Genomic DNA, 11,579 nt, shown 5'->3' on the forward strand with positions numbered 1-11,579 from the left:
CTTGATCGCTTTAAGAATGATTGCATTCAAGAAGAGTCTCACCTTATCACAAGAGGGCAAACCAAAAGTCTTCATGTAGATGACCAACACATGCTTGCAACCTAATGCAAGAAAGGTGCAAATTGGAAGAAGCATTATCGAAAGAGAAATAAGGAATTCAGACCATCTAGTTCTCAGCACTCTTGGAAGAAACCAAGAGATATCTCTCGTGTTCGATGTTTCAGATGTGACAAATTTGGTCACTATGCTAAAGAATGCTAGAATGATCCTTCTCAAAGAGAAGCCAAACTAAATGAAGTCTCAGAACAAAATGATGACTTCTTATTCATCTCTGTTTTGTCTAGCAGCATACCTACAGACAGTAATACATGGCTAATTGATAGTGGTGCTTCCAGACACATCACAAGCTACCGTGATCATCTTTCAGACTTAGTAGAAAAAGATACCAGCCTTCATGTGGTAATTGGTGATGATGCTCGATATTCGATAAGAGGTTCTGACACTATTTCTTTAAATTTAGACTCTGGTATTTCACTTTACCTTAGCGACATCTTGTTTGTTCCTGGAATTAAAAGAAACTTAATTTCCATTTCTGCTCTAGAAGATAAAGGTTATCAAATTGCATTTTCTGAGGGAAAAGTACTTGCTTGGCCTAAGAAATCTAGTTTTAAATCTGCTCGTGTAATTGGTAATAGATATGATAGTCTTTATAAGCTCTTTACTAACCCTGTTCAAGCCCTCATTAATGAGGCTCCCGAATCCTGTGAGCTATGGCATAGAAGACTTGGACATTTACACTATCAAACACTTCCCTCTCTTGAAAAGTTAGTCAAAGGTATGTCTAAACTTAGTCAAATTCATGATAATACTTGCAAAGGTTGTGCTATAGGTAAAAATGTTAAAAGTCATTTTCATAAAAGTGAAAATAGAGCTAAAGATAAACTAGAACTTGTTCACTCTGATTTATGTGGTCCTATGTCTATAGCATCTCCTAGTGGATTTCTTTATTACGTAATCTTCATAGATGATTTCTCTAGGAAAACTTGGATCTACTTCTTGAAATCTAAAGAATCTGATGAAGTCTTAAGTAAATTTAAAGAGTTTAAGGCATTAACTGAAAAACTCGTCTGGTAAAAGAATTAAATGTTTAAGATCTGACAATGGAGGTGAGTACACCTCCTGTAGCTTTTATGATTTTTGTGTTGAGTCAAGAATTAAGAGGGAGTTTTGTGTTCCATACAATCCTCAGCAAAACGGAGTTGCTGAAAGGAAGAATAGAACTATTGTTGAGGCTACAAAGGCTATGATTCATGATCAAGATTTGCAGACCTTCTTATGGGCTGAAGCTTCTAGAACAACAGTATATATTCAGAATAGATGTCAACACCGTGTTCTTAAGAACATGACTCCTGAAGAAGCCTTCACAGGATCCAAACCAGACATCAGTCACTTCAAGATTTTTGGAAGTCCTGTTTATGGGAACCAAGTTGGAGCCCTCCGGGAAGAAAGGCATGCTAGTCGGATACATCGAATCCTCCAAGGCCTTCAGAATCTATATTCCAGGTCAAAGGTATGTTGAGGTAAGTAGGGATGTTACTTTTGAAGAAGATATTGCTTTTAAGAAATCAAAAGGTTCTTCTGTTATTGATGAAGCTAATGACAATCAAGATATGAATGTTGATACTAACCCTGAGATTTAGAGGGAGCCTGTTGAACCTACACCTCAAGAAGAGCATAATGATCCACCAGAGCCTATGAATCCCACTGACATTCCTAGTGACATTCTTGTTACCAAAAAGAGGCCAATTTGGATAAGAAACACCATTCAAGAAGTTGAAAGATTTGTTGCTCCCAGTGGCACCTTCTGTGAAACCAAGAGACCTCAAGTATTCTCCAACTAACATTGCCTTGATGTGCAATCTCATTGAATTTGAACCTTGCAATGTTGAAAAAGCCTTGGACCATCATGCCTGGAAGCTTGCTATGGACGAAGAGTATCAGTCAATCATCAAGAATGATGTTTGGGATATTGTGCCCAGACCCAAAGGTAAATCTGTTGTTTCCTCTAAATGGTTATTTAAAATTAAACATAATGCTGATGGTAGTATTGAAAAATATAAGGCTAGATTTGTAGCTCGTGGTTTTTCTCAAAATGAAGGCATAGACTATGAAGAAACATTTGCTCCTGTTGCTAGATATACTTCTATTAGAACTATAATAGCTATTGTTGCTGCAAGAGGTTGGAAGCTACATCAGGTGGATGTTAAGACTGCATTCCTTAATGGTGTCATTGAGAAATAAGTCTATATTGAACAACTTGAGGGTTATGAGATTCAGGATAGAATAACTCATGTGTGCAGATTGAAGAAAGCCTTGTATGGCCTCAAACAGGCTCCTCGTGCTTGGTATGAAAGAATTGATAAATACTTGTTGAGTTTAGGTTTTTGTAAAAATGATGTTGACTCTAACATCTACTTTAAGTTATCCAATGATGAAATGCTAATTCTAGTTCTATATGTGGATGATTTATTTCTTACCGGTAAAGATGAACTTATCATTAGATGTAAGAAAGAACTAGCTTCAGAATTTGAAATGAAAGACTTAGGTCTAATGCATTATTTTCTAGGTCTAGAAGTATGGCAAAGATCTAATGAAATTTTTCTAAGTCAAGGGAAGTATACTATTGATATTTTGAAAAGATTTAGAATGATGGATTGTAAACCTATGTCTACTCTTATGGAATCTAACTTAAAGAAGTTAAGTGTTTCTGTAGCTAACTCTGATTTTGCAGATCCATCGGAGTACGGACAGTTGATTGGATCACTAATGTATCTAGTTAACACTAGATCAGACATATGCTTTGTAGTGAATTCTCTCAGCCAGTTCATGAGCATGCCCAAACATGTTTGTCTTGTTGCAGCCAAGCATATCCTAAGATACTTGCGAGGCACAGTTGGTTATGGGCTGATCAGATGCAGATTGGGCTGGAAGCGTCAAAGACAGGAAAAACACTTCCGTATTTGTTTCAACTTAGTATCCGCAGTGATCTCTTGGGCTTGCAGAAAACAATCCTCAGTGGCACTAAGTATTTGCTGAAGCTGAGTATATTGCAGCAAGTGTAGCTTCTAGAGAAGCAGTGTGGCTTCGTAAGCTTCTTGCTGGGCTGTTTGGTCAGCCTTGGGATCCTACAGTTATTCATTGTAATAATCAGAGTTGTATCAAAATGTCTATCAATCCAGTGTTTCATGACAGGTCAAAACATGTGGAAACTCATTATCACTTCATTTGAGATATGCTGCAAAGAGGCGCCATTCAGCTGAAGTATGTCAGCACTGATGAGCAAGTTGCATATATTCTTACCAAGCCTCTGTCCAAAGTGAAGTTTGTGTACTTCAGGGACAGACTCAGGTGTTGTGGAAAATGAAACCCTGATTGAGAGGGAATCTCATCCTCAGTGATACATTGTGTTGTATCAAACCACCCTCTGCGAGCAATGTAAGGTGGTATTGTAATCTTCTCAGGGAGAAGAGTAATTGTTAACCATCCTCTGCGGACAATGTAAGATGGTAGAAAAGATCCTCTCCACCCTCTGCGGGCAATGTAAGGTGGATCCAGTCTATGCTTGTGTGCAAGCTGAAAGATTATATTATGTAGTTCCATTATATGCTTGTGTGCAAGATGGAAGACTACAATATTCTAATTATTTAATCCATTCTTTGCTTGTGTGCAAAATGGAAGACTATGGTTATGTTTCTTTTCCCTAATTAAGAGGGAGTGTTGATTGTAATTAGGGATGGCGGATTCCAATTGCTTTGGGCAACATTGGAATCCGCCCAAGGGGCCAGCCCCTTCTCCAACGTGTAGGGCTGGGCCCTATACCTCACGACATCTCATAAAAACCCCTCACTACAACTCCACGCCACATGCAAGTTAACACGCTAACATGAGTAGGGCCAACCCTATCTTATAATGCATTTCGGTTAAAGAAATTAAAGGTCATTAATTTATAAAGCAAGCCGACATGACTAAAGATATTGCTCCCCATATAAATGAATATCAACTTCACATTATCATTCACTCAATCATTTTTATTCCATGTGAAATACATATATCTGCCTAATGTGAATTTGGAGAAGCAATATTACAGCGAATTACATCTGCCATTACAGCGAAGTATAACTGTCATTAAAGGTGCGAAATTCATTCATAAGGAGAGAGAACTGAGGTGCTAAGGTTGCAGTCCAGCAAAGTGGAGACTTCAGATGCAATATAATGCACACCTAGGGTTTGGACCTGATTGCTGTTGGAAGTGATAAAGTGGGCAGACTTGACAACTTGATGCTTGTGAAAGTGCAGTCTTGTAGAATACATTATCAGACCTAAGTGCAATCATCTTCAAGTAGTTGAGATAAGTGTTGTAATCTTCATATGAATATAATCCATAATCAGATCTAAGGATCTTTTCTGGTTGGGTTTTTCCTCCTAGGAGGTTTTCCCAGGGTAACCGTGTCTTGTTCTTATTTTGTTCATTTCTTTGTTATGTCTAAATCTGGAAAACTATAAATCTTTCATCTAATCTGATTTTCTGAGCTTACATTAATCTGAAAGTGTTAAAATTAACAGAACATAACATAAACAATTTGTAAAATCACAGGTTCAAAAGGGGTTAAGGGAACGAAGTAGGAATTGGATTGGGTTATGAAAGAAGTGAGGAGATTTAGAAATATTGAGGAAGAGGTGTGAGTACAAGCCTTTCCTCGTGTGATATTCTATACCATACTCTAGAGTCTGAGGCCAGTACTTGAAATTTATTGGAGGTGGCAAGATTTTACTGCTTGAAGATTCATTTGTTTGGTTACTAGAGGGGGCACTTAGACTTTCAAGGAGCCTTTGCTGAAATTAGCTGAGCTTGTAGTTGAACTTAATCTATTTGCCTTGGGTGGGTTCTTCCTGTTGATGTGTACACAATAGACTTATTTGTTGGTTCGTAAGGCAAGTCCATGCCAAATGACCATGGTGGTGAGACATGGCAATGGAAGGGGATGTTTTCATAAGCCACCTGTTACTTCCATTCAGTGTGTTTAAACTTGAGCGTACTAGGGAGGGGCTGTTTATTGTCAAGATTGATACTAATCCAACACAATGTCCCATTCTCACACCTTGTCAGTTGTGCTAACCCACTAGCCTATTCCTGGGTTCTTGTAGGCTATTCAGAGCTGGTTTGGGGGACTCAGAGCTCTGTAGAAAGCTTGATCTTGCAGTTTCAGTGTGTTTCAATGGCATTTATATTTATATTTAGTAAATGCAATTTTGGGCACTTGGTCTGATTTTTAGTTCCCTCTTTGCTTCTGTGTGAAGTGTTCTGAATTTCAGTGCCTTGGCGAAGTTTCTAAGGTGATGGAAATAATGTTTTATATTTCTCACTTAGGTGTTCAAAAAAGTAACTTTAGTTTTTAACTTAAGTGATAAATATTTTTTATGTATGTCTCCAAAAGGGGGACACCCAGGCAAGTAGGGGAGACATAAGGTATTTTTAAAATATATTATGATGGTCTTTTGAGGGAAATAAATATTATAAATTTTAATTTCTCTAATTTTATCTTTAACTCTATAAATTGGAGTTTGGGTTCTCATTCTTCGATTCTGAGTTTGCACATATAAGGAGATGCTGTTGAAATGAACCTGGAGAGTTCTTCTGGAGATTTTTGAGGACGAATAATCTCTACAGTTGATCTGGTTTCAGTGGTGCAATATCCATCCTAGCTGGTAGTTGCTTTCAGTTTGAGTTTTCAGTGATTTCACCTGGAGTTTGGTGATAAGGGTTTGATGTGGCTGAAGATTTATGAAATGTTTTGATTTGGGTTTCATTTTTTGTGTGTGATTTATGCTTTTCTTGAGTGCTGCTTGAGTTTCTAGAGCTTTGGAAACATTTTTCTAGTGCTGGCCATACCATTCCAGCTACACAGAGAAGTACCTTTTGGCTTGTATCTCAAGAAAGATTAATTTCTCGCTTATGGGTATGATTCCTATGGATTTCTTGCACTTGGGCAATGGATTTGCCTTTGTTGTTTGAATTTATTGGTGAGCATTTGATTTTCTTGCCCATCTTGGGACAAGCATGTGGGAGTTTGTGAAGAGTTTAATTTGCATTTTGGGTCTGCATTTTATCTCCTATTGAGGCACCTAGGGCTTCTAATCAGGGTTTGAAGAGGACATATCAGTTTGGAGGTCAAGAGAGGTGATTATCATCATTATTGTGAATTGCCCCTGTGCATTTCTTACTCACAGTTTGCTGGAGCAGACTTCTGAGTTGATTTTCTGAGTTAAAAAGGGCCTGATTATGTTGAATGGTGATTGAGATGTGACTGAAAATCCTTGGCAGACCTGTGGTGGCCTTTGAAGGAGTGTTTTGTGATGATTTAGAAGGCTTTTTAGACCTGTAGCAGCAAGAAGATACATTACTTGAAGGTACTCATGTTTAGTTTATTTTCCAAGTTCATACATGATTGCACTGCCCAAGTTGAATGCCAAAACATCCTGATATTGTGAACAGTAGTATGTATGGTACATATATTTCAGTTTTAGATGATGTTAATGTTGCTTTTCCATAGACGTACATTTGCTATGAATGAATTAAAAAAATCAGATCAGTTATTGCAAGCATTTATTTGTATTGGCAAGCATTTGTGTGTCAAATTTCAACGTCAGAAAAAAATAAAATCAGGGGTATACATTATATCCAAACTTTGTAAAAATGCCATGTCATAATCTTTAGTTGTCACAGGGTTCGCCAAATTTCAGCCATGGAGTTCGAAATTCGGCGAACTCCAAAACATGAGTAAAAATTTGTTAAAATTTGCTTTATATTCGTATGTGTTAAGGGCATAGTTTTTTTTTAGGGATTTTCAGGTTGAGCGACGTGATTGTGCTCATTTGTGAAAGTTTTTTTATCGCTTTCATTGTTAAACATTGTGAATGAGCATACTTACTGCTGATCAGGATGGAGTTTCATATAGTGCTTTACAATGTCCAAAAACGGGAGTGGAGCCTCATACTTCAGCTGCCGAAACCTTAAAAAAATAAATTAGTGCATGCATGGAAATAGGGTCGACGATAATAGAATAGCACATATTTTGTGCTTTGCAGTTGGAGAAGGGTCGGCTTCTCTTTTAACTAAGTTTTTTGTTTATTTTAAATTTAGTTTTTTGAAATAAAATTTAATATCGTTTTATTTTATGTTTTAAATCATGTAGATTTGTAATTTAATTTGCTTTTTTATTAAATGCATGAAAATTTAATATTCCAAATTATAATACATTTATTATTTAGTATATAAAATTTGACATAATTATTATTTATATATTTAAATATTTAAATTGAATTTTAAAATGTTATAATATAAATATGTTTTAAAATTTATATTAATCTATTCAAATTTAACATAATGTTATTTTATTTTTATGGAATTATTATTTATATTTAAAAAAATCAAATTTATATAAGTCGAATTTAATGATGAATTTTTTTTCAAAGTTTTTGATCGAGCCGAACTTCATCCAAATTTTATTGTCGTCGAACACAAATTCGAACTCGAACCTTGTGATGCTATAAACTTATTGATATAATTGCCTATTTATTTAAAATTTTCAATGATTTTGCTCTCTAGCATTTGCTGGGCAGCACTGCAAGTTTCACCCAAACAACATCGGTCTGGGCATATCATGCCAGGTTGAATGCTGGAGCCCATGGCTTTTTGGAAGCCTTGGAAGGTTGTCTACTTCTCAAGTCTTTACAAAGGGCCATAGAATAGTCATTTGCATTATGACAATGTTGATAGATCCTAGGGACTTCCAGGCGTTGTTTACCCAGGCTTGTAAAGTTTTGGTATCTGGATGTGATCGCATGAGTATTCTTCCATCTCTTCCAAGAGGAAAGATATAGGAGTGGGAACTATCGATTGCAAATAATCATATGCTTTTCTGGAAGGGAAAGATGGTTTAATTATGGACTTTTGGGCATGCTGGTAAACAAATATCAGCAGATTATTCTTTGATAATCCAAGGGAATTTTTTGTTGTGGCAGCTTGAAGAGTTGGCAGCCTTCCTTGGTTGGGATGACCCATTGAGTTGTTAATAGAGAAGCTACTGTTTTCTGGACTGACCAATGAGAAACTAGTAGTGAGATGCCTGTAGAGAGTAGGAGTGCATTAGATTTGTCCATTTACTCCCGCAGACTAGAGGCAGGTTAGGCAAACCTCCATTCTACATTGTCATAGTCGTTCATAGTCTCATGATTAAATGCTAAATTTTCTTATGGACTTTTGGGTATGCTGGTAAACAAATATCAGCAGCTTATTGTTTGAGTAATCCAAGGGAAGTTTTTGTTGTGGCAGCTTGAAGAGTTGGCAGCCTTGATGGGGATGATCCATTGAGTTGTCAATATAGAAGCTACTGGTTTCTGGACTGACCAATGAGAAACAAGTAGTGAGATGCCTGTAGAGAATAAGAGAGCATTAGATTTGTTCATTTATTCCTACAGAAGAGAGGCATGTTAGCAAAGCCTCTATTCTTCATTGTCATGTGAGGTTGTGAATCAGCTATCTGTCCCAAACAATAATTTTATTAAAAATATACTTTGAATAACAATTATGCCAAGAATGGTCGTTCATAGTCTTCATTCTTAAATGCTGATTTTTCTTTATAGAAGTTTGATACCTGCAATATTAGACTCTGAGAAGCTGTCCTACTATCTTGTATTATCCAATGAATATATATTGGCTACCTGTGGTGCTTTTAACTGCTAAGTCACCAGGTTCGAATTCGAATTCGAAGTTCGACAACTTTGAAATTCGAATGAAGTTCGATGAGGGAAAAATTCGAAATGTATATATTTCGAATTAAATTCGCCATATGTAATTTTTAAATTGTTTTAATAAATATATGTAATATATCTATAAAATTGTCTAAATAGTATAACATTGATAAATATATTTGAAATCGTTACAAAAAGATGACATATTTATAAAATATAAACCATAGGAAACATGTGCTAGGGCAAAAAAAAAATAAAAAAAAAATTAAATTCGAATTTCAACGATTTTCTTTCTTTTTTGAAGTTCGGTGAATTTCGAACTTCAAGGATGAAATTCAGCCGAACCTGGTGACGAATGTCAACTGTGTCTCATTTGTTTAGTTGGTTTGTGTATTGTAGTAATATTTATATATGCTTGATTGATTCTGATGTTTTGAGTATATGATTTTTTTCTTTATACACGCTTAATTGCTTTTGATATATTTTATAGTATATGATATTTTTAAGGTTTGATTTTTTTTTATAGACTGTTTCTAGTATAAGCATCTCCAAATATAACTTTGACAGTTCCAAAAATGCTGTTTTTTGGTAACAAGTTTTCTGAATATCTAGCTGTATTTGCAGCATGCTTTTTTAGAGGAGCTGGAACGTACTGTTGCCTTGCTAGCTTTTGAAGATGCATCTAATTGTCCTCTCTCTGAGCTGCTTGACATATCTCAGCGTCTGAAGACTGCAAGTGAGGTTAATGCAGCAATTCTTACAAGCCAAAGTCGTGAAAAAGGTCTTTTCTGAGCTATTTCTTTTGACATTTCATGTTTTGAAGGCAGTTTGTTGCATGATTCTGGTTCCTGTTTTGCAGCAATTCATTCAACCTTCGATTAATAGTAAATACATGACATTGACATAATGAGAATATATTTTGAGATCACTGCTTATCATTACAAAAACACAAACAAATCTTTGGTTCGGACAGAGCTTGGTTTTCTTGTGTAACGGATATTCTGTTTATTATACATTGATTTGATGAAGCTTTACTTTTCTTGTAGATCCAAAGCTTCCCAGCTTATTAAAAATGCTGATATGGGCACAGAATCAGCTTGATGAGAAGGCATGCTATCCACATATATCTGACATTTCCAGTGCAACTCTAGAAGAAACCAACATATAAATGTGGCAAGTTCTTCTATGGACTCTGAAATATAGCATGGGATTCCAACATTTGTTGGTTGTATTAAGGTTTATGTATTTATAGAGCATTCAGATGCCATAATTTGTAAGTGGTAGGAAATCCACAAGTTGGTCTAAAAGTTGTATGCTTGGCAAAAGTGGTCAAAACAGAAAACAATCAGTCTGTAAAATTTATTTGACAAGAAGTCCATATAGAGAAATGGCAACCTATTTATTGGTTTCAGAATAGTTATCTCCATTTGGAATATGTTCTGCGTTTCCAATATGACACGATTTATTTATGTAGCATTATTATTTATTTTGAAATTTGTCGTGTCTTGTAGATTTATCCTCAATATATTATATTTGTAAGGTATAAGAAAGGTTTATTCACTCGGGTGTGAAAACAACCCTACTTTATTTAGTGAGATACCCCCTTGCACGGAAAAGGGACTATTTGCTCTACTTATATATTGTTTTAATTTGCACTAATTTACGCTCTTTGAGGGTTATGGTTATGTTCGATTAAGACACAGCTCTGCGGTTCCCATATAGGACAAAATATTTATATAGAATTAATCTGCTTTGAAGTATGTTATATCATTCAGATTGTCCTTCAAGATTTATCATATTGTAAACATAAGGAAAAGTTGTTTCACTATTTGCACTAGAGAGAAGACCTGCTTGGTGTATGAGATGACCCATTGGTATATGAGATGACCCACTGCATGAACGATAGGCCATTTGAACTCCTTGAGGGTTTTACCTTGTGAGGAAACTGGGTTATAAACATGACTTTGCGATGCCCTGAGCTTTGGGCCATATGGCATCTCATATTCATAACAAAGTGGGCGTGGTTATGCGTCTATATAGGGTTTCTGGATTTCCTTTGTTAATCAGAATGGTCCAAAATGTCGACCTGAAAGTGTTTGACAAAGGTAATTCACAAACCATGAATGCCAACGGTAAACGCTTGAAGTAGGGCATTTTATGGAATAAAAATATAAACTATTGTTATATGGTAGGTGCTTCTTGTGCTTGGTCTGGTATTTTTGCTTCTTGTTTTCTTAGGAATCATCACTTATGGTTAGATATGTAAGTAAAATCTCTTAAACCTATTATTTCACTTGATAATAATTTGGTTAGCATTTGTTAGTGGTTTTGACTATCCTAGGAAGTGGTGGTTGTATGTAAATCGGGAGTTGAGAGATAAGTGGGTTTGGGCTTAAAAGTAGCATTTGGATCCTTGAAAACATGAGCATAACAATATAAACATTTATCATTAGATTGAATGATATGGTGACATGTGTTGAATATTAGAATCATTGTATTGTCCATTGTTCACACCATGACCAAGTTCTTGAGAGAAATCATAAGAATTTTGTACATAAATGCTAATTTTTTATCCCCTCCATATTCATTCAATCATATCACATACTTAAGAGGATTACCATATCCTATTTTATAGGAAACACCATGGATGACCTCAAATATATTGAATTTATTTCAACAACTCAATACAAACATGTAGTTGTACCACTATTATATTAAACTATCTAACAATCTATAGAAAACCTTACAAATAATTATTATATGCATCC

General features: G+C 35.6%; 1 protein-coding gene across 6 annotated transcripts in view; it reads left to right on the top strand.

Moving 5' to 3' along the window:
• LOC131028305 (protein GID8 homolog) overlaps positions 1–10,321 on the top strand; it is a 61,325-nt gene extending 51,004 nt beyond the window's left edge. For 3 of the 6 annotated variants that reach the window (XM_057958557.2, XM_057958553.2, XM_057958551.2), the window contains 2 exons: positions 9,424–9,592; positions 9,858–10,321. In XM_057958557.2, the coding sequence (XP_057814540.1) occupies positions 9,424–9,592; positions 9,858–9,979 (291 nt within the window). In that variant the 3' untranslated portion in view covers positions 9,980–10,321. The remainder of the gene's footprint in view (positions 1–9,423; positions 9,593–9,857) is intronic. The other 3 variants (XM_059208078.1, XM_057958554.2, XM_057958555.2) reach the window with 1 other exon arrangement.
• Positions 10,322–11,579: the final 1,258 nt, after the last annotated feature.

This window comes from Cryptomeria japonica, chromosome 7 (assembly GCF_030272615.1).
Source record: "Cryptomeria japonica chromosome 7, Sugi_1.0, whole genome shotgun sequence".
Lineage (NCBI taxonomy): Eukaryota > Viridiplantae > Streptophyta > Pinopsida > Cupressales > Cupressaceae > Cryptomeria > Cryptomeria japonica.